The sequence below is a fragment of the Pollicipes pollicipes genome, unplaced genomic scaffold (genome assembly GCF_011947565.3).
Source record: "Pollicipes pollicipes isolate AB1234 unplaced genomic scaffold, Ppol_2.1 Scaffold_2555;HRSCAF=2994_pilon_pilon_pilon, whole genome shotgun sequence".
Lineage (NCBI taxonomy): Eukaryota > Metazoa > Arthropoda > Thecostraca > Pollicipedomorpha > Pollicipedidae > Pollicipes > Pollicipes pollicipes.
In genome coordinates this window covers 1,342,500-1,365,677 of record NW_023596136.1, presented here as the reverse complement: position 1 = coordinate 1,365,677, position 23,178 = coordinate 1,342,500, and the positions used below count along the sequence as shown (strand labels likewise).

At 55.4% G+C, this 23,178-nt stretch overlaps 3 protein-coding genes across 5 annotated transcripts; 1 reads left to right on the top strand and 2 right to left on the bottom strand.

The window, feature by feature from the left end:
• Positions 1-1,119: 1,119 nt before the first annotated feature.
• Positions 1,120-10,298, bottom strand: Gnpnat (glucosamine 6-phosphate N-acetyltransferase). The gene is made up of 6 exons (XM_037233368.1): positions 10,139-10,298; positions 6,457-6,652; positions 4,419-4,481; positions 3,246-3,376; positions 2,466-2,527; positions 1,120-2,036 (listed from the first exon to the last, which is right to left on the bottom strand). Exons 2-6 carry the CDS (start codon positions 6,647-6,649, stop codon positions 1,886-1,888), a joined length of 600 nt encoding a protein of 199 aa, XP_037089263.1. The 5' UTR covers positions 6,650-6,652; positions 10,139-10,298; the 3' UTR covers positions 1,120-1,885.
• Positions 10,299-11,024: 726 nt separating this feature from the next.
• On the bottom strand, positions 11,025-15,145 carry LOC119112002 (N-alpha-acetyltransferase 30). 3 transcript variants are annotated; one of them, XM_037235933.1, is made up of 5 exons: positions 15,068-15,145; positions 13,222-13,814; positions 12,467-12,605; positions 12,168-12,223; positions 11,025-11,779 (listed from the first exon to the last, which is right to left on the bottom strand). In XM_037235933.1, exons 2-5 carry the CDS (start codon positions 13,786-13,788, stop codon positions 11,636-11,638), a joined length of 906 nt encoding a protein of 301 aa, XP_037091828.1. In that variant the 5' UTR covers positions 13,789-13,814; positions 15,068-15,145; the 3' UTR covers positions 11,025-11,635. The 3 variants fall into 3 exon arrangements, with proteins under 3 accessions (XP_037091828.1, XP_037091846.1, XP_037091836.1); XM_037235951.1 differs by lacking the exon at positions 15,068-15,145 and adding an exon at positions 14,986-15,046; XM_037235941.1 differs by lacking the exon at positions 15,068-15,145 and adding an exon at positions 14,972-15,034.
• Positions 15,146-15,400: 255 nt separating this feature from the next.
• Positions 15,401-23,010, top strand: LOC119107320 (uncharacterized protein NKAPD1). The gene is made up of 6 exons (XM_037230748.1): positions 15,401-15,559; positions 16,499-16,649; positions 19,751-19,862; positions 20,506-20,678; positions 21,207-21,226; positions 21,595-23,010. Exons 1-6 carry the CDS (start codon positions 15,485-15,487, stop codon positions 22,156-22,158), a joined length of 1,095 nt encoding a protein of 364 aa, XP_037086643.1. The 5' UTR covers positions 15,401-15,484; the 3' UTR covers positions 22,159-23,010.
• The last annotated feature ends 168 nt before the right edge of the window (positions 23,011-23,178 follow it).

Here is a 23,178-nt window from a genome sequence, read left to right as displayed (position 1 = left end):
AATTCCAGATTGGTCTCCAAAAGGCCCCTGGAACCTAGGCAACTGTTCTAAGCAAAACTGTCACACGCTCAGATAAGGTCAGTGACCTTGCTTGACCTTTTAAAGGTCATGATGACCAAAATGATGTAAGACTGCCGTGAGTTTTGCATTTGGATAAGCGACAGAGTACGTCAGGCAGTATGTTCCTAAACACAATATGTTGACCTGGGTAATTTTGGGTCAGTGACCTATTCTGACCTATAATAATTCCATGGAAGTTGTATAATGCGGTTCCTGCTACCCATATATTCGAAATGAGCGCCAGAAACCATCTCATACAGCGAGCCCAAGAGCAATAAAACAGCTTGGTTTTGGCCTTGGTCTGACCCTCATGCCTGACCCTAAGTCAATGCTTTTTGTGTATTCAATAGCTGTGTTGCCTAAGAAAGTATTTCAGAGATGTAGGGCTTCGTCTAACAAACCGTTGTTTGATCGGATTGAACGACTCCCCAGAAGGTGTCTTCGCTGAAACCATGGCTCAACTTTGACCTGCCATAGATCAGCGACCTTAGAAGGTACATCTAAATTTTTGCTGTCAAACGATCCGCCATTCAATTGTCTACAGCTCTACCAAATTTGGCGCGTCTACGCCGCGCCGTTCGAAAACCACTCCGGGAAAACCTTCGGGGCGGGGGAGGGGCAATTTGATCCCCACCCGAGCGCGTGTTAAGCGTATTGTCGAACATACTTTTACGCACCACCGACGTCGCGCATGTTATTTCTGTTGATTACTTAATTTATGACACTCACTTCACTTATGCATCATGCTCTTAATACATTTTGAATGCTAGGGTATTTTGTACTCCTTCATAAGTAAAAGTCAGACAGTCCTCGCATCGAGCCCTACATGATGACCACGTGCACCTCCAGAGTCGGATAACGCTGATAGTCATGGCTCCTTGAACGAAGGCCGGCGCAGTCGTTGCCATACTCGTCATAGTTCATCCCCCAACTACGAACAGCCCAGCGTTGGTGGTTTGTGACGAAACCGACCCCTGAGGAGCCGTAAACATGTCGAGTGTAAACTCCTGCACTCGCTTTCTAGTGCAGCTGCTTCCGACGGATGCTAAATGTCAAATAGGTCAGACTGGCACAGTTTATATCCCAAAAATAAACACATTTCTCAAAGCTGCCACAGTCTCATGGTTCGATATGGGATATATCACGTGACACATCCACGAAGGTGACTGATAATAATCCTTTGTTCACGAAGATGAGTGCTTACACAGTAAGGCATGGGAAAGGTAACGTAAATGAGACAGATGGGGAGGTCCTGGATAGGTTGTGAGGACGTATCAGAATCAAACCGGAAGTACACAAGTCAGCGGCTTCTGGCATGCTGCCAGAATAAAGTGGCCACATCTAATTACAAGTTGCATTATCCCAGCACCTCAATATCTGTTCAGTCTATCAATACAACACATGCAAGGAGGCCTTGCAGCAATGCCTGAAGATATCGTGACCCTATCATTGCACAAACGGATGTAAACCGACTCAGAAAGTGTCCATTCACCTCGCACCATTCTGAACATGTCGTAGTGGCCCGTATTGCGGTGCATGATGAGCTTTCGTGAGATGAGTTTTGTGACCCATACTCATCTTTATGATCACACTCACATGGGAATGGTCACCAACATGACCGATAAACACGCAGTTGCGACTCGCAAGGGCCATGAGACCGTGTAAACCATCACCATCAAAATGTCACGCCTGAAGTCTCCCTCCAGGCGTGGTGGAATCGTGCGAATGAACGCTTCCCGCAGGCGCCTCCGCTGTCGCCTGCGCCATCTGGCAAGTCGCGCGGGCATAACTACGAACTAGCATTTCTAAGCTGCACCACTAGATGTCAATCGTATCGGATGGTCATGTAGTTGGCTCTGCCATTCTCGTTCGTATAGCCCATCTTCGAGTAGAAAGGTATCATGATATCCTTGCAGTCCAGAGTGATCTTGTAGCAATGCAGCTTCTTGGCCAGCAGGTTGATGACTGCTATCAGACTGCACAGAAGGACGGTAATTTAGACATGAGCGAAAAAGTCACAGAAATGCGCCACGGTCCCACCAGATTAAGGTCGGGTCCTGTCTGAACTACCGCACCAATGGCACCAACGGACGCATAATGCAGCATTTCGACCGCACGAGATCTCACGACAAAAAGATACCGATACTTGTCCAGTTCTCGACCCAGTTCGCGACCGACGTCATTTCAGTGTAGGCACCGCGCCACGTCGTTGTAACTGCTGAGAAGTTAAAAGTGCTGTAATGTGCACAGAGTTCCTCGACAGCAACAGCGCCGATCGACCACCTATCCGACAGGGCCCATACACACACACAACACACACAGGAAGCTACACTGCGACTGCTTCCCAACACCGGCCGTGCCGTAGAGGACGCCCCTCGCCACACACAAGTTGGCAGCACACTCACAGTTTGCCGAGCTGCTTGCCGCGGTAGTCGTCGCTGACCACCACATCCTCCAGCCGACCGCGCTGGGGGCAGCGCATGGGAACGTGTCGGGGGCGCATCAGACGGCAGACGACCGGCACCACTAGCGCGGGGAGGGGCAGAGTCCACAGATCGCTCAGGTCGAGGGTAGCAAGAACTCTGCGCACCAATGACAGGCACGGAGTCCGTTGTGAACAGCTATCAGCATGACCATTGTGTCGGCGTGTGGAATACAGGGTGCGCCTTCCTCGCTTTCCCGCCGATCTCGCATCAGGCAGGCTGCATGACAGATCGGACAGACGGACCGACATACAGATCCACTGAGTGCCGTTTGCAACATAGCTCAAAATATGCACGGGCTTCCTGTTCCTTTCGTCGTGTTGTATGTGCGTCCAAAGACCTAAGTTTTAACGCAGCAGTCTTGACGAGCCACATATGACGATAGCAGTCCTCCGATTATCTCCACTCCAGACATAGATCATGACCAATCAGCGGGCGCGCCGGAACTGTGACGACACGATCGGTCTCCGCAGCTACACGACCCGATAAATAACCGGACCCTTGAGCGTCGGCGGCGCGGCCTCGCCGGTCGTTCCCGCCTATCACAGGACACGACAAGCGCTGTCATAACAGTCGTCCGTCACAGTCCGCGTCCGGCGACGACAGGTCCGAGACCGAGCGAGACGCTGCCTCCAGTCGGCCGGGGCCTGCCGTCTGTCGGCGCCCCGTCTGCCGCCGCCCGGCGCGGCCAGGCCCGCTCACCACCGCGCAGTTGTGGATGAACTTCTGCTCGACGACCAGCGTGGCGGCGCCCACCACCTGACCCTTGACCTCGTCCTCCACCACCACCGGGTAGTAGGTGTCGGGACAGCGGGCCATGCCTTCGTACCGCTCTGGGAAGGGCCACCCTCCGCCAGCGTGAGACGGTTGGTTCACCTCCAGCACAGCCGAATAGCGACCTTGGGCCGTGGCTCCTGGGCAACGACTTCGCAAACGGTACAGAATTGCCCAACCGACAGGTATCGAGCACAGTGCAATCAGGTGCGCGTCCCTGGATTTCGGAGTTCGTTATGCAATGTCATAAACGGCAAGGCTCGTAGCCCATAACACTGCGCGAACGTAGCCCATAACACTGAAACATTCTGCGCGAACGTGATCGTTCTAATTGAAGGCATGCGGTACATCTCTGCTCAGGGTAGTTGATTTAGCTGTAAGGTGCAGTACGGGGCTGTCATGTCTACCCTGCACCACTACCCAAACATCCCCACGGCTGCTACGCGTTGACGCCAGAGGGAGAGACAGCCGGGGCGTGGCGGGGTGATCAGGCGGGGCCCACACACCCCTGTTGCCCCGCCACACCGCGTTGACGTCAGAGGGAGAGACACCGGGGCGTGGCGGGGTGATCGGCGGGGCCCGCACACCTCTGTCGCCCCGCCACACCGCGTTGCCGTCAAAGAGAGAGACACCGGGGCGTGGCGGGGTGATCGGCGGGGCCCGCACACCTCTGTTGCCCCGCCACACCGCGTTGACGTCAGAGGGAGAGACACCGGGGCGTGGCGGGGTGATCGGCGGGGCCCGCACACCCCTGTTGCCCCGCCACACCGCGTTGCCGTCAAAGGGAGAGACACCGGGGCGTGGCGGGGTGATCGGCGGGGCCCGCACACCTCTGTTGCTCCGCCACACCGCGTTGACGTTAGAGGGAGAGACACCGGGGCGTGGCGGGGTGATCGGCAGGGCCCGCACACCTCTGTTGCTCCGCCACACCGCGTTGACGTCAGAGGGAGAGACACCGGGGCGTGGCGGGGTGATCGGCAGGGCCCGCACACCCCTGTTGCCCGGCCACACCGCACACGTCACTCCCGCGCAACTACACGGCCACCATCGAACCATACACAACTCGCCGGATCAACAGCGAGCGTGGCGGCCACGACTCACTGAGGAAGGCCTCCCGCGAGATGTCCCCGACCTGCGTCAGCTGGCCCAACAGCGTCAGGAAGCCTGCAAATGGCGAGGAAAGGAGCTCAGCACAACAGACGAGGGACGACCAAAAGCACAGCTAGGCTCGCGCACGCTTGTGACCCCGCGTCTAAAACTTCTGTCCTATGGCACATCACCACAGATGCTCATTCAAACCAGTGAACTGCTTTACTCGCAGGATAACAACAGGACACGCCACCCCAATCCGGTGCCCTCGTTACATAGATGCAGTCAAGGCAGCATGGGCCGTCGTCGCTCGGAGCAGGGCATCCGGAGCGCGCGAGCATGGCCCATTCAGTCATTTGAAGCGGTCTCTCGCACCGCACGTGAAAAAACTGCACCTTACTATGAGTGATTAAATAGGAATTTATAGCCACTAGCACACAATGATCGATGCATACAACGCACGCAAATCACAACGCGGAAATTGACAAGGCAAATTCGTCAACATTTCCTGAATTTGGGTTCGGTAAGGTGCGGGAAAAGGACGGATGCAATAACTCCTAACCAATCCCTGCTAGTTTGGCCGGGCCACACCATGCAAACTATGCATCACGAGACAAGATATGGTCTCCATGATATGCATCACAAGATACGCAGCACCGACCGTTCACCTGCCCCAGTGTCTAAATATGTTATGAACTTTAGGTTATAGGAAGCAGCTCTAGCCTGCGATTACTGCTTCCAACCGACACACGTCAAGTGCACAGGCTCGCTCGGAGCGCTCCGTGCGAAGTCCGCTCCCCATGGGCCTATTGGGGCTGTAAACTAATCCCCCACATCACGCGCTGTCGCTTGCTGCATTAAGATATGGCGTATCTTGGCCAGTCCCAGCATCCAGTCCTGCCCGACGATAAGGCGTATGACAACGACGCTCTGACGCAAGTCAATGCTATTCAGATGCTGCTCCCCTCAGATCAGCCGAAGTCAGCGCAGCACGGCGCCGACCGCTGCTAAGTGGTCAGCCAACAAATCTGGGCACACAGGCCCTTCTGCGAGGTGAAGTGAAGTGACCACGGTTACCAGGCGCCGGTCTCACGCGGCCAGCTTGGTCGGCAATGCGGTCGCCACGCGACAGTAACAACGCGAGAGAGTTATGTTCGAACACAAGCCGACGGGCTGTGGCTGCCCTGCCAACGCCCCTGCAAATGTGGATGTGTTCTTTCGGGAGACGTGAATCATGTTCACAGACGGGGTTTGTCAATGACATGATCACGTGCCCGGCAGCGTCTTCGGTCAGACACCGAATAAATGGAACCAAATCTGACGCAACATGATTTATCAGAAATCGTACCGCAGTCAAGCGATGATACCTATCGTATCTCGGAAGTACCTCCCCGCAGCTGATAGCGTAGAACAAAGAGGTAAACTTCCATTCGACCGTGGGTACATAAGGGCGCACGCCGACCCGGAAACGAGGCGTCCCGCCTCTGGAGGCCTCGGCTGATCGCTGGGTTCAGAGGCTCAGACAAGTTTCATGGCCACAGAACGCGGACCGGTCCGAAACGGTGCGGGTTCTGCTCGACCCTTAAGGCCGTCATGGTCGCCGCCAAATGACGGTTTCCGCGAAGTGCTAAATGCCACAGGGGACCATCGCATTACCTTCAAGCACGTATAACTCGTTCGCTACATCTTTCAACAACGCATGCTCATGCCGTTGATCATTTGCGCTCAAAGCAAGTGGTCTGCAATCAAGACAAAGATAGGTTCACTTGAAAGCCGCTCTGATCAGCGTGCTGTAATGAGAGAACATTGTTTGGAAGTTCCCACCAGACCGCCGTTTTTACGCCAGCCGTGGTTTCGCCCCATCGATGTCCCCGGTGTCTTGCCAGCCAGCCAACGGAGCCATCCTACTAGCGTTCGTGTCATCCCACCAACCCCGCATCCCTCTGCCAGCCCCCCCCCCCCCCCCCCGCCCTCCCCAGCTCCTGTAACGCCGCCCCAGGCTCGTGCTATTTCGCCATTCCCCCACCCCCGCCCTCCGCCGCCCACTGACCCTTGTCGTAGTCGGCGCGCTGCAGCGGCCGCAGCAGCAGGCCGTCGCCGGGCTGCTCCGGCGAGATGGCCGGCCGGAACCGGTCGGCGTAATCGCCCCACGCCAGTGACGTCAGCAGGTCGCGGCTGAACAGGCCCTCCGGCTCGTCACCGGCCGGGCCATGTCCAGAGCCGTTGCTCGTGCCGTTCTCCATCGCCTGAGGCGGGCAGGGAGGTGTTAGGAGCACAGAGGAGGGGGTGGGAGGAGGGCGTCCAGCAGGGCAGAAGACAACAACAGTGGATAAACACAGCAGGCATGTGGAGAACGCTAGGTATCTGTGGCGCACAAGTCTCATCTGTGGCATTTAACTGCGTTATACATATGCTGAAATGCGTGCTAGATTCATTGCCGCTTTCACCTTCAACGCAACTTAATATTGTACATTTTACTACGCGGTTCCCGCGTCCATGCAGACCTACAACGCAACTTAATATTGTACATTTTACTACGCGGTTCCCCGCGTCCATGCAGACACTTTTACATCTGCTAACACCGGGATTCAGAACGGCTATCCGAAACTGAGATCCGATAAATCTGACCACACCTCAAATCTGTACCCCGTGACGGTCGAGGCGCCAAAGCTGTGGTAGCTGCGCAGAGCCTAGTGTGACGGACCCAGCATCACGGCGTCTGGCATGCACAAGCTGACATCTGACACGACCCGCCAGTCGCTATGTAAACAAGCACCGTTACCCCACAGCGTCGGCGGCCTTCATCTCCGCCAGTCGAGAACCATGCACTACGCCGCCCCCAGCGCTCCACATTTCGCGGCAATGCGCGCGAGTCACACCGGGTCCGACTGGGCGCCGCCGCCGCGAGCCAGGCCGTCGCCCCCGTGTCCAGCGGCCGTCTCCCGGCAGTGAGAGGGCGGCTCAGGGACGTGAGCGGCGGCCGGCGCTTCCTGACCGGACCGGCCGGGCAAGGTCACCACTCACGGCCGCTTCCACGCCCCCAGGCCAGACACGCCCAGAGCGGGCGCAGGCGGCCGGCATCCCACGCCCGACGCGTCCGTACAGAGACAGGGAAACTTGATCAGAATACTCGCTCATAACGGAGAGCAGGCGCGCACCTTTTCTGTACCCGACTCGACCAAGCAAAATTGTCGGGGGAGAGGGGGGGGGGGGGGGGGGGAAGACGCACATCAGAGTTAACAGTGGAAGCATTCCAACACACGTCAATCTCTCCCAGAGGAGGAGAATTTTCCGTCAGACACCATAGCGGACGGACGTGAGGCACGCCTTTCCATGTCAACCCACCACGCAGGCTTCATGAAAGTGGGCACGCAAGGAACGTGGTTCGTCACATGGGTGATAATAGAACACGCAAAGCATAGTGCATACATCCCAGCTCTAATGTGAATGGCCCGCCGGTGCTTACGCTATAACGCAACAACCACGCCCACTGTTAGCTTTCTACCTAATGTGACTATTGCTATGCCAGGCAACGGAGAAACATCAAGCTGGAACGGCGGACACGTTAAACTTCAAAAAGCTCCTAGTCCAAAGACCATATGAGTACATATAACCCCTCCCAAGGATTGGCTACGCGGACGCGACCTTGTTCCAGATAGCCCAGGCTAGGTGCGGGAGACACGGTCCTACTCTGAACGCCTCCAGACAGGGAACTCGTTGCCACTCCCACGCTGGAAACGAAGAGACGGCGTTTCTATTTCACCCGCCTCAAAGCTGGGCACGGGGGGGGGGGCACGATCCCTCTCCAACCACCCCAAGTTAGATACTGGGGCACGTTACCGTTCCAAACGCCTCTTTCATGTTCTGAGATGGCTACAGGGGACATGCTTCTGCTCCAAAGACGTCCCGGGTGAGCCTGTGGAACACTCCCCCACTCCGAATACCGCCCGCTCCGGCAGGCTGCGCACGGGAGGCAGACCTTCGCCCCACATCACCACAGCCGATTACAGGGGACGAATTGCCAGTTAGTTGCAAGACAACTTCACACAACAAAGCGCGTTCAGGCCGGTTATTGGCTGATTATTGGTGATGTGTTTTCATCACCCACACTCCAGTCTTTGCACACAGCATGTGTCTTATGACTTACTGATGGACACACTCTGTGGATAGGGGTTTGCCTCAGGGTCATCCTCTGACCTCTGCCTGTCCAGCCCTGTGACAAGGGGGTTACACTCAATGGGGCCTTTGATCTACATTCCACTGCTGCCCTGTCCAATCCAGACCTGTCAGGTGTTGAAGGAGATGACAAATGCAGGACAGGATTGACACTGAATATGGGGTGGACATCAATAGTATGGTCCAGTGGCACTCCAACAGAGCTCATCTGGCCATGCATGCAGCTGGCTGACTATTGATTCTCTGTGATGGAAGTGAAAAGCAAAATAGATTGAAATATCTTATTACTAACTCATAACAACTAAAATGTTTTTGCAAAGTTTCCAGTCCCAACCTCATTACATATCTTGAAGGCATCTTGTCTTTCATGAAATAAAGATATCCCAGAGTGAAAAATGACCATAATTCCTTAATTCAGTGTTTTAAATGCCTGGATTCTTGACCCAACTGTTCCTGATGGTTTTTGGTGAGTGCATGCTACCCTTGTCACCAGCTTGAATGGTACTACAGATGGCAGCTGAACCCTTTCAGCAAGGAGTACAAAATCAAACATCTATTGCTAATACCAGAAGTTGCTAGCAGAGGAGTAGGCTAGAAAGCTGAGCTGGGGAGAGACTGAGCACTGAAAATGATAAAACATACCTTCAAAACATGCAGACACACATGTTTCTACACAAATTTGGCAACTTACTCTTTAAGTTTAGGGGAGAGCTAAGACCAAAGATTAAAGGCTTTTACCTCCCAGCTCTGGATAAGAGACCATACACCTGATCAGATGACATTTAAAAAAAGCAGGAGAATGTCAAACATAATCTAGGAAGAAAATATTTGAATCTTTTATGCTTGAAAATATAAAAATGTTTGTGTCAAAAAGAGGTGCACATTTTAACACAACATGCATTTGTATTATTATGACTTAGTTGCCTTTTCATCCTGTATCTCCTGTATTTCTCCTGTATTTCATCCTGTCTTTCATTCTAATCTCCTTGCATGTTTCATACTATTTTTATTCAATTATTTTCCCTGACTTTTTCAAATTGAAATATGCACCTCTAGAATTTTAAACATTCTTGTGGACTTTGGCAAAAGGTAAACACAGGTACAAAAACAGTTGATAAACTTCATTAACTGCTCAGTTTGCTGCCCACAATACATGTGTATCTACAGGCCAAACAAAATTGTATGCAAACCACATGCAAGCATGATACACAATTGGTACTTCTGATAGGTTGGAATGCTATGTGACATGCATCATGTTTTCAAACACACATGCACAGATCCAGCTTTGGCACACAATAGCTGTCAAGTGACATATTTTTAAGGTAATTTGGACTCTAAATACTGGCCTCACTTGCCTCTCTTAGGACACATTTCCTCACGTGTCAAAATCACGATGTTCACCAACAGCCACTAGGCTTCCATGGCTCCAGTAGGACTCCATTACCTTTACATCATACTTGTTTCATAATAAAATATACCTATCGGCCGCCCTGCACAATGAATCCCAATGCGAATGCAGTACACTCCCCCAGTGACGAGACACAGCACCCACTAACCTTACAATCAACCCAGCAGAACCACGAGGCCGCGACTGGAGACGTAGACACGCGGGCGCCGCTCCAAGGAAAGTGAAAGTCAAGAGAAGGTTGTTCACCTCCAACTCCCACGAGACGTAGCGTGGTCGCCTGTCCCCCCGCGCGAGCAGCACTGACCAGCGGACACCTCCCGCCGCTCCCACCGCCGCCGTCCCCCCCCCCCCCCTCCCCGCGGCCCGCTCAGAGCCGGCCCCTGACCTTGGATCAGCGGGGCGGTATCAGATACGCCGGATGCAACGGAGCTGGCCGGCACGCGCGTGGTCGGGCTGGGCGGGCCTGTGGTTCGCACCGTGCCGCCATCGCCGCCTCATCCACCCCAGCTCTAGCGCTCACCAATGTTACACGTGCCATTCGTCACGCCGGGCCATTGGGCCAGTCTATCCTAGCTAGCTCTCCACCACGGTGTACGAGCGAGACCCGGCCAGGACGGGCGTCTGCTGAACGAGAGCCAATGCGTTCTTCTAGCGTGATTGGAACTACGGATGAAGCGTTCATTCATAGTTGTTCCGTCTGTGTTGCAGTAGTATAATCCCCCCCCCCCCCCCCCAACGGTGGATGAAATTCTCCTCACCTGGCAAAGACGGCATTGTTCCGCACATGACTAGAGCATTGCTGCATGGCAGAAGCCAGTTGTCCTGAGTTGCACATTCGTAGAGTACTCTGATACAGCGGGCAATTTTTCAGTAACTGTAGCTTAAATAAAAAATGCCTCCAAGTTCACCCCAACCGAAAAAACACCCGCCATCCACAAAATGACACGAGGGAGCCGTCTTCCGGCGCCCGGCCGGAGGCCGTTGGCCGCCGGCCAACACCCCAGCAGTCCAGCTTCACCACGCTAGAGCTGAACAAACATGGCCCACTGTATTTAACTCCCAGTCAATACAGGACCACACGGCATCATGACCTCGGCACGGTCGCACGGGCGGCGCAAGTACCGAACAGGGTTCACCCGCAGGTGATGAGCAGCTGCAGTCCCTGCTCTATCACTGGGACAGCAAGATGTCAGTGAACCCCCTGCAGTTTTGAGTCCCATCCGTCGTCGTTTGTCCGTTATATCACCAAACGGATGGTCACTGCAAGTCATGGAGATCACTGCCAAGTGCTCGGTGCACTGCGCACTGGACAGTGCCTACTTCAAGTAGTCCACGTATCATGGGGCCTTCCGAAGGGAACATGACGAGCCACGCGGCCAGTCCCCGAAGTCAGATGGCCACCCACGTCATGCAGCACACACAACGCCGACCTCCGACCGTACCGTACCAGTACAGACCTGCTGCAGTACAAAAAGCTGCTACCAAAACCATGCCTAAGCTCGAGCTTGTGCCCGTATCCTTCCCGATCTGGCGCACACTGGATGGACCAAATCCGCAGCAGAGCTTTGGTTCGTCCGCGCGGCCCGGCGGAAGGTCCAGGCTTCCAGGGCTTCGGGCAATGCGGTCCCGCAGTAGCGACGGCCGGTTACGGCGGCCAAAGCCAGAGCTTGAGCCGCAGCGCGTCCACGCCGTTCAGGTAATACCGGAACAGCCGCTTGTCGCGAACGAAGCCCAGGTTCTCGTAGAGACGCAGCGCCCCCTTGTTGGTGACTTCCGTCTCCAAGACCACCTGGAAGGGGCCCAGAGCCGGCCGTCACCGAGGCTGGATTCCACACGAGAAAGACACGGTGCACGCGGCAGTGGTGAATCACGATGGTGGGGGGGGGGGAGGGGGAGGGGGGAGGGGGAGGGGGGAGGGGGAGGGGGAGGGGATGCAATTAAATAAGTTGTCTTTTTCTGTCAACCACGCGGGCATAGTTGGCAACCAGCTGCCATGATATTTCCGCAGAGTTACTGAGGGAATTTCACACACAAATGCCACCGTCACGGTCTAACAAAAGTAGTAGCACACAGCCGGCGAAGAGAACCGAGAAAAACCAAAGCCTTCTCAAAAGTAGCAATCGCATAAAGCGGATCAGCATAATGCGACAGAGTGGGGCCACTGAACAGACGCTCACCTCATCGGCAGCGTCCGAGGCCATGGCACGGATGGCGTTCAGCACCAAACACGACCCTGCAGATCGAAAACGGCGGAGAATCAAATCACAGTGCATATACACAGCTAGAAATTTGTTTCGACGCTGGCTTGCATGGCGCGTGACGTAGAATGAAAATGGTAACATCATCGAAGATGACATTTCTAACCACCATCACAATAAAGAGCCCCGAACACAGGGCTACCCAGTGGCCCCTTTGCGATCCGCCGAGCCAGTCCGCCCAGCGGCAGCCAGCGGCGCGCAGCTGACGGCCGGCTCACCGATGCGACGTTTCCGGAAGCGCTGGTCGACGGCCAGCATGGCGATGTAGCCGCGGCTGGTCACCACGCGCTTCGTATGCGAGTCGTGCGAGTCCAGCTTGCAGACAATAGCGCCGACGATGCGGCCGCGGTGGCGCGCCTGGCGACACGGCCGGGCCGGTCAGGGGGGGGGGGGGGGCCGCCGGGCTGGTCAGGGGAGGACGGCCCAGCCGGTCAGGGGAGGACGGTCGGGCCGATCAGGAAAGGACAGCCCGGTCGGTCAGGGGAGGACGGCCAGGCAGGTCAGGGGAGGATGGCTGGGCCAGTCAGGGAAGGACGGCCAGGCTGGCCAAGGGAGGACGGCGGGTCGGTCGGGGGAAGACGGGCAGGCAGGTCAGGGGAGGATGGCTGGGCCAGTCAGGGAAGGACGGCCGGGCTGGCCAAGGGAGGACGGCAGGTCGGTCAGGGAAGGACGGCCGGGCTGGTCAATGGAGGACGGCCGGCCGATCAGGGGAGGACAGTCGGACAGCCCTGCAGAGGCTGAGAGGACAGCGGAGGTGGCGGGAGCGCCGGAAGGAGAATGAAATGAGTAGGGGAATGGAAGGACTGATAACGTCATGACAAATTTAACACAATGTATCTGACGATCACAGAAGCACGCGACAAGTTGAAGACCATTCGAAAACCAACTGTGGCTGAACGCGAAGATAAACACAGACAAAGAGAACACGAACTCTGAAGATAAATTCCCGCCAGCTACCAAATGCTTCACTCACCAGGAAGCAGAGATTGGGCCAGTTGTTGATGAAGTAGCGGTAAGTGTAGATGGAGTAAGGCTCGGAGAGGTCGCGCTGGATCAGCTGCATGATCTCCGGCATTTGCAGCTCGCTCTCGTAATTGCTGTAGATGATCGGGCTGTCGTCGATGCTGCAGTCGGCCAGCTCCTGGCTGAGTGGGCCGTCCGGCTCGCCGGCCGCCGGCTGTCGGTGGTTCGTGTCCGGCGGCGGCACCGGCGGCGGCGGCGGCCTCTGTTCGCCATCCACTTCCTCGGGGGCTGCGGGCTCCCGGTCACGCCCGTCCGACCGGCCGTCGGACGCCGGGCTGGAGGACTCCGATGGTGTTATGTCGTCTGATGCGGCGGAACGGTCCGCCTCGCTCCCCACACAGTCACTGGCAGCCAAAGGCACCAGTGGAGAAATGGGACTGGTGTTGGATGCGCCGCCATTGCCTCCAGTTGACATTTCATGGCAGTGGTCATTTGCCATGTCATTGTTGACCTCACATGGTGTTTGCTGCTGACTGCTCTGGTCAGTCACTGGTGGTGCAGGTTGGGTGTTGTCCATGCTGATCTAATGCACAGATGATGTAACTGAAAGATATGGGGTAATTCAGTCTTCCATAAAGCATTCCACCCAGCTGCAGCACAGCTCTCAACAGCCTCCAAATAAATGTCAAACTGCTGGAAATCAGCCAACTTAAATGCCTAGTGCTTGCTGCGAATGAGGTAGACTTATGCTGTGACACAGTGTACCACACAAATGTATGTGTGCAAATCTGACCCAGAAATCAGGTACATTATGAGTAACCATATTCCACCAAACATGGGGTTAACATACTTGCAAGACAAAGTCTGCAGTGGCTGTCACACCAGGGATTATTGTTAGAACATGCTTTTATTGCTTCAAGCTTTCCAGGGCCTTTGCTGCCCCTTGGCCACCATACACCCCACTGAATGGAATAAACTGAGCCCATGTTATATCTTTTTTAAAAAACTTTGATGTCTCTCATGGGCAGCTCCAGGTTTGGAGTGCTTGCCAGGCATGCCATATTATGGAGAAGAAACTGAATAAATCACTACAGTATAGTATGGTTTGCTACATATCCAACACAACTTGTGTGGCCCAATCCCTCCAAGTTATTGGTCATGGTATACATTGGGACCTGAAACTGCAATACTAAATTGTTCACCAACTAATGTTTTAAGATATGACACCATAAGTAATCATCAAATGGGAACATGTCATGTATATCTTATCATCTTATCCAGAAAATACAATAATTAAGATGGCAATGGCACAGGTCAGTCAAACATCACCATGACACACTGATGACACTGACCGTTATAGGGGATGGGTCACAGGAAAATTAAGTGGTTTATCAGGTGAAAATAGCACAGTCAGGTTGGGTTAGGGTAGGTTATTAGGCTAGGTTAGGTTAGGTTAAGCTAGGTTAATTGTATTAAGCTGGGTTGGGTTATATTTGGTTCAGTTAGACTAGGTGAGATTCTGATCTATTTCCATGCCTTCTTCAACAGGCCATGTTCTCAAAGAAATTGCACGTCCATATAACAGCAATACCACCAGTGTGTTGAGAGTGTTGCGTCCCTGGAGCGCTTAGACGTTTGCTATTGCAACTATTAAAGTTTGAAGGTAAGAGTGTAGATGCACCTGTTTTGTGTTTACTTATGATAGCTTCCACCTTACAGAAGGCGATTTATGTACAATGTTCTTTTGGAACGAAATGTACCTATGTAAACCTACCACAACAATCTAGCAAACTATTATTACAAGAGGATTCCACGACTCTAGCAACACCCCCAACTCACTCAAAAAAGGTACTCACCACATCACAGACGATGATCGCCGATTCCAAGCGTTCTCAAAAATGACGCATAACTGCGGCACAATGCTGTGATGCTCCGTCTAACCTCATGAAGTTGATGGCTATAGTTACGCATTAAAGATGTTTTGATGACTACATATTGCAATCTCATGGTAATATTTATAAATAAATCAATAGGAAAAATCTGTATTATTTTCCTTGAAATTTTATTTCCTAAGAAATATTAGCATGTCAATATTAAAATACGTCATTTATACTGTCAGGTCAAACCGAATCATGTTCTCTTTCTCGGAAGAATCTGACAACCTTGCACGCCTTTTTCGTCTGGGATGATTGCTGTCTGGGGCCGCTGTGTCGTGCAGAAGTCGTTCGTTGCGTTTATTTGTTGTGTTGAATGCGCTTGGTGTCAAAGATATCATGAAATCCAGGAAACCGAGGCCTGCAAAGCCGCACCTTAAACGGTCCCTTTTAAGTAGCCAGTTCCACAATCGGGTGAGCATTGCATCGTTTTATGTTTCGCTCAAAACGGTTTGTGATACCCATAAGCGAACTTTCATTTCTTCCAAGCATATGCCGATCAACTTATACATATTTTACCAGCTGGTGACACATTTCACAGAACAAGAGCTGCATCAATTGACAAAAAACATTATGGCACACAAAATACTGCACAAGCACATGCATTGCCATACCCCCTTCCCCATTCTACAGATATCTTTCATTTCATCAAATTTTTGAACAGACATGATAACTCGCAGGTTTTAGTGCTAGGTGTTTCTTAAAAATTCACAAATGCTCTCAGATTTTCAAGTTAACGGAGGCATACACTGCCTAAGATACCAAAATTTAAGCTAAAACTGAGGTGTCACATGAATGCTCTTGAACGTGGGGAAAGGCCAGGTCTTGCAAGAAGTTTTCCCATCCAACTCATCATTTGATTTGGCTTATATACAGGCTACCCATTCTGGAACAGACAACTTGAATTTCTGACATCTAGTGTTTTTGCTTTTACTTGTACAGTTACATTTTAAAGTAAAACAGCCTGCATATGTATGACACTCACTCTTTTGATTTGACATCAGCATGCACTATCAGGCATTACACAGTCTGGTCTGGCAAGATAGTCTATGCTTGTTTTCCTAGTTCAGTCTCATGATGTTAAAAACTTGGATGCTTGTGTATATGTTCAGTAGTGCTGGATGTACCACATAAAGTTAACTTAAACCAAGGCTACTACTCTGTTGGCTTTGTTTGACACAACTGTACAATAGTGTCAGCTTTGTTTTACAGAACTGGACAATGAAATTAGCTTCACTTTACATGATTTACATTGGTATTGGCTTCGGTGGCATAATGTGAATGGCAGTAACTCATAAACCCCCACACATGGGTCCTGGCCTTAGCACATGACACTCCTACATCTGGTTGCAGAGGCTGGAGGAGGACCTGATGTGGTCGAGCCAGGCTCGTGAGCGTGAGCGGCGCGAGAGCCGCCGCACGCGCGAGCGCCGCTCGCCGCCGCCGGCTGGTCCGCGCATGCGCATGGACCAGACGCGCCTGGAGAGCCGGCCTCGCCGCGAAGGTAACGGTGCCGTCGGCGGCCACCCCGACCCCGCCTGCTTTACAGGAGCCGCCGGCCGCCCCTCGCCGGGCCGCCACGCCCCCGGCGTTCTCTCCTCTGCCGCCGGCGGGATGTCGTGCCGCAGCTGACGACCCCGTCCGAAGGACCGAGGGAACTGAGCGAAGGACTGTGATAATGTGTGAAAACGCGGTGCTGCCGGGCAGAGGGGCAGTGACGGCGCGGTTCCCTAGCTGTCTGAACCAGTGAGAAGAGTGTTCAGGGCGTGGGCGTGACGCGGACTTATGTATGTTGGTATGCATGTGTGCGTGTGTGTTTGTGTGTGTGTGTGTGGATTTATGTGTGTGTGTGTGTGTTTGTGTGAGTCTGAATGTCTGTGTGCATGGCGTGCGGGCACTTGCTAACTGAATGCCTGTGATGGAAGTCACCATTGGTGTCGTAGCGACAACAATAGTCAACGAACTGAAGATGCCCGGATAGTGATACACTAGTGCTAGGTTGCGCACAGCCAGCAGTGCACGGAGCGAAGTGCGCGACCAGTGATCAATGACTCCGCTGCGGTTCACGTGTGATGAACAGTTCGCGGGTGCAGGGCCTGTGATGTGATGAACAGGAGTGAGCTCAGCTTACCACCAGTGATGAACAGATCTCCGTGCGAGGCGTCGCCAGTGATGAACAACACTCCATCGGGAGGATGTGGTCTGTGAGCGAGGACTTCGGGGCAGGTCGCCAGTGACTAAGATGTGTCAGTGTAAGACGTCCGCCAGCGGTGGACTGATCGGCATTTGGAAGCGGCGCGAGCGTGCTAGGAGAAGTGTCCAGCTGCTAGTCAGTGTGCGGTGAGCGGCGGAACGGACAGGCGCTGTTCTAGCGCCGACTAAGGAGTGCTGTTGGGGGGACTTTCGGACCGCCGCCATCAGTCCCACAACGGACGGATGGTGCCCAGTGTCCGACCGCGCGGGCAGTGAGTCACGGACTCGTCCGGGGTGCAGCGCTTTGGCGCGTGCCCCCTGCACGTGCCCAGGACTTGGCGCGTGCCGTGCCGGGCGCCGGCCGGTGCCAGCCGGACGGCTGACCAGGCTGTGACGCGGCCGTGTCTGTCGGCACGTGCGCCGCCAGCGATCGGCCGTCCGAGCGGCAGCGAGCTCCAGCGGGTGGCGCCCGAGCGCTGGCCGGCGGCCGACGTCGCCTCGGTCTCCGTACAGTCCGGTAGGCGGGCCACGGCTCGCGAATGCCATGCTCTTCTCGCTAGGTGTCGGTAAGGCCCACGGTAAGTCCTCGTCGGTGCCGGCGCGTTCGCGGAGAGGGAAGGCTCGCTGCCGGGAGAGCCGGGTCTGGTGGCGTGGCAGGGAACATGTGCCATTGGTCGTGCCTAAAGGTGTCTGTCCTCTTTGCAAATATGTGGACATAATAATAGTTGAGAATTCATATGCTTGTGTAAAATCAATCAAGAACAAAGCCAATATTGAATCAGTAGTAACGCTCGTGTCGGACGTTCACTGCTTATATCCCACGAGGTGCTGTTCGTCGCACACTGAAGGTTTGCTGTTTGCTTTAGTTTGAAGTGAGTTCTTTTAGTTAGATGAGGTATGGATTAGTGGTTTTGACTTCCGTTATTAAAAAAGCAGACAAGCGCTCGAAGGTACGCGCTAAAAGCTATCGCTATCTAAAGAGCATAAGAACGTTGGGGACCTTGGTGCAAACACGAGCATAGGCAGCTGACGTTCATGGTAAGAGAACATGCTGATTTATCTTGCGGGGCCAAATTAGTATTGCCGTAACGGTTAGGTGGCGCCCTGCTGCTTATATGTGTAACTAATCGTGAATAAATGCCTAACCGGCAGTCCCGTGCCTTCCGTTCCCAGTGTCACGAGAGATGATTCTCGTTCGGCCACGCATTGTTTCATTTACGGCACTCTATTCTTCGTAGTACGTTACAAATGACTAAAACGCTAAGTTGTACGTTTTGATTTCCCAGAAAATCTGATCGTCTCCATCTGGTTTGCCTTTCATCTGCCTGCATTTCAGTGAAATTAGCTTCCGTTATGCGTGACCCAGGTTGCCGGGGTCATTCAGAAGATATCAGTGAATTTGTACTGTATGAATCGACTTTGCCGAGTGTTCTGTTCAAGCTGTGACGTTTCGCCATAGACTGGAATGCCACCATACGAGGACAGAACACATGGCTTAACCCGGTTCAAATTCAATGACATGGCGACCATTGACTAAAAGGCTTATTGTCCGAACATGCTGTACCTTTAACTGAGCTTTGGCAAGTTTTCATTCTGGCAGTAATCGACCTTCAATATGCCTGGAGGTACTGGTTAAACGACGGTATCAGGCAAGCAGTGGCTATGTTGACGGGACTCGACGCTTCAAGTCGTGCCGATGGCCACGAGTCCAAGAAGGTCCAGTCATTTAGTCTTCAGTGCGGTTTAGTCTCTGTCTCTGGTACGGTGTAATTCCTTTGTCAGGTCTGGTGTAGTCCCAGTCCGTAGTAAAGTGTAGTCCTAGTCTCCAATCCAGCTTAACTGTATCCCTGTCTGTGGTCCAGTTTAGTCGTGGGCCCGACGTAAGTCCTATCTCGGGTCTGATGTGGGTCCTGTCTTGGGTGCGATACAGGTCCTGTCCCGGGTCCGACGTAGGCCCTGTCTCGGGTCTGATGCGGGTCCTGTCCCGGGTCTGACGTAGGTCCTGTCTCGGGTGCCATGTACGTCCTGTCTCGGGTTCGATGTTGGTCCTGTCTCGGGTCCGACGTAGATATTGTCGGGTGCGATGTAGGTCCTGTCTCGCCCGTGCGCCCCGTGTAGTTTCTGCTGATGCTGCGAACCCCACCGTAATGCGCTTCCTTTATGGGGCAGTCGCTGACCGACGTCCGACCTCGGTGCCCCTGCCTCTGCGGCTAAATCGATTCCAGCGTACTCCCTGTTTCGAGCGTTGGGCGAGCCCCAGCGTTGGGCCAGCCCCACGGCCGACCAATGGTCAGGCAGTGGGTGAAGCGTGCCCCGGCTGTAGACCGACCCCGGCCCATCTCTCCGCGTCGCATCCCCTGCACTCCCCAAGTCCCGCCGGCTGGCGCTGATGGCCGCCGCGTCCGTCACCAGAGCGCCGCCGGCCCCAGCTCGACTCGGCCATGCGCAACGCCCGCCGGCAGGGACAGAACAGCCTCTACTGGACCAAAAAGCTGCTCGACTTCGAGGAGCGCGAACCGGACAGGTAGTCACGTGTTACCGGGGCCCAGTGGCGACCGGGGGAAAAGACCCGCTTGCAGGGCTGCGTACCGTCCTGAATGGAATATGCATGTTCTCAGCGGCAGAAGTCTATCGGATGTGGCGTTAATAACATAAATTCTCACAGGTTTCTTAAGGCCTTCATTTATTTCGAAATGACTCAGTTTGAATTTGAATCAGGCCTCAAAGCTTCTTTACTCTTTTCGATTTCACTTACAACTACACAAACTTGATATGTGGTTCTTAACACAACGCATTTTTGGACACATGTGTTCCGTGATCTAGATTTAATAGCGCTAACTTTCCGACATGCGTGGAACGTCGTCGGACGATTTAATGGCAGGTAAGGAAGGTCCCACAGTACTATAACCACTTTTGATCCGTGGGTCAGGCCCCGGAATAAGCTGTGAAGTAACGTTTACACAACAGCCCGAGGGAATCTCTCCTCTCCGATCAGCTGCCAGCGAGCGATGTCGCCCATCTACGGAGAATGGGTGGCGCGCGGTGTCCCCAGGCGGGGCGTCGCTTGGCATCCGGCCGCCTTACCGAGACCAGCCGGCGGCCGCGCTCATCCGACAGACCGGACCGACGGCCGACCGGCCTGCCCCCTGACGCGTCCGTACCCGCAGGTGGGGCCACAGCGGGTTCCGGGAGCTGTACCTGGACCAGCCGTCGGCCGGCGGCGGCCGCTCGGCCCGCTCCCGCGAGCGCCAGAGCCGGGAGCGGCAGGAACGGCAGGAGCGGCCAGAGCGCGGCCGCCGCCAGTCCGGCGCGCCGGGCTCGGCTCGCCGGCCCCCGGAGCGTGAGGAGCGCGGCCGGCGCCGCTCCCCTCCGGCGACGGCCGGCCCGCGCCGACCGGCCGGCCGCTCGCCGCCGCCCGGAGACCGGCACCGCCGCCGGCCGCCCTCCTCCTCCTCCTCGTCGTCCGGCAGCTCACGCTCCGGATCCTCCACCGGCCGGTGGGTGCTAACTTCCCGGAACATTTATCAAAGCGCAGATGCTCATCTGCGCAGCGATGTTACATTACTTCTCAGTGACGTTTGCCCACTTTACGTGTACATTTGTAAATCCTTGTTTTAGATGCAACTGAGCGCCTCTTTGGTGCACTGTCGTATGTTTCTAATAAATTTCTTCGGGATGTACCGGCAGTAAAGTTAGCTTGCCACAGCCATTGTCCATCGCATTGGTGTCGTGCACTCGGAAAATAGGCCAGTTCGTCCTGTGGTGAGGCGTACCGATCTGCATCAGTTTTCCGTGCGGCCCTGTCCAGCCATCGTCTGCCGGCGTCCCGCAGGTCCCACTCTCGCTCGCGGTCGCCGCTCTCACGCAGTGGTGGCGGCGGCGGCGCCGGCAGCCGACGGCGGCGCACCTCTAGCTCCAGCTGGTCCAGCAGCTCCACCAGCGTGACGTCACGCTCCGTGTCGCCTGCGGCGGGCGCCCCTCGCAGCGGCGGCCGACCGTCCCCGGCGCGGCGCCGGCCGGCCGCGCCGGGGACGGTCGGCCGGCCGCCGCCGCCGCCGGCGGGCCGGCCGGCGCCGCCGTCACCTGCGCCGCGGTCGCGACCCTCCGGCCGGCCGCCGGCCGCCAGCACCACCATCACGCGCAAGGTGCCGAACCCCCCGCCGGCGGCGGCGGAACGGAGCGAGCGGCGCCGCCGCTCGCCGCCGCGACGGCCGCGTGCCGCCGGCCCAGCGCGACGCCGGCCGCCCGCCGCCGCCGCCGCTGCCGCCAGCGAGTCGGCCGAGTCGAGCTCGTCGAGCGGTGCCGAGGAGGCGGTGCGCACTAGCCTGTCGGAGCGTTTCGGTCGGCTGGCGCAGCTGAGCGTGCAGCGCGGTGCCGCCGAGCTGGTGCGCCTGCGCATCGTCAAGGACGCCAACTCGTCGGACAAGAAGGTCATTTTGGAGGAGGAGCCGGGCGGCGCGCGCGAGCGCAGCCAGGAGCGCGTCAGCTTCGAGAGCGAGTACCGCGAGTACTTCGGCCAGAAGCTGCGGCGCGCCGCCGTCACTGACGACCCGGGCGACCAGCTGCCGCGCCAGCTGCCGCGCGACTGGGAGACGGACGTCAGCGTGCGCTACCGCTACTACCGCGACGCCGGTTACTTCCGCGACCACATGCTCACGCTGGAGGAGTACATCAAGTGGGAGCAGTGGTGGTACCGCTACCGCGAGTGGCTGGCCAAGGAGGCGCGCCGGCCGCGAGTGGAGCGGCCGCCGCTGGAGACGGTGGCGCCCGTGCGCCGGCTGCGGCCGGTCGACTGGCCGGACCGGCGACGCCGCTTCTGAGGCTGTGCGGGCGTGTCGTCCACCCTCAGCCGAAGACGACGCCCGCGGGGTGTTGGCGACTTTGCAGGGGTCTCCCGGGGACGGGTGATGCACGTAAGCGCCTGCTGTCTGGGCGTGTGCCGACCCGCTGTGATGGAGCCTGAGCCCCGACGGTGGGCGGACCGCCGCGCGTGTCTGGTCCAGGCCCTGTTGAATCTTATGCGGTCTTTCCGCGCCTGCTGCGAAGGGCACACTAGCTGGCAACGACTTAGTCCAGCGTCTCTTAGTAGCCCATCCTCAGTGACTATGGGCTGTGGGACTCTGATGCTGCCGGCAGCGCCCGTGCTCCAGCTGTGGAGCACCACCGCCGTCCTGCCCCTGTCCCGCTCTCGCGCAGCTTCCGACCCCACCAGAGTCGTAATCGCGCCCTCTGTTGTTCCTGTGGTGCCCTGGAAGCACAAACCTGGGTGGTGCCGGCCCTGGGAGCTTCCTGTCGCGGTTTTATGTAGCGCGCTGGCGGCCTGTTACATGACCTGGGCCTTTGGAGGTGCCCGCGGACGGCGCTGCCTAAGCCGGCAATCAGTTAAGATGGTGCATCTTTCGGGCAGTTTTTGTTGTCCGGAGTTGCCGGCTTTTAGCGTCAATAACCTGACATGCAGGTGTGCGCCAGTGGTAATGTGATGATGTGATGTACTCGCGTCTTGTGATGTTTTTTTTTTAGAATGTTTCTATTTCTTCATGCTTTTGTTTAGGCACACCACACCTTGCCAGACTTTTAGGTACGTAAATAATGGCAGAAACGAATGGTGGGTCGTAATGGATCATGTATTTAACATGAAAGTAAAGACCACAATAAACCACTGATATGTGACAGACGATGTTTTAACGGGATGGAAACTGAATGCTGTCTAGGCAGAACTATTACACGCAACATATTTTTGGTATCCATCTAGTGCGCATAAGCTGTCGAGGCCACTGACCCCGGCACATTAATTCGGGTGTCTCAGTAGAACGGCCAATCACGACCGAAGACCGCTGCAC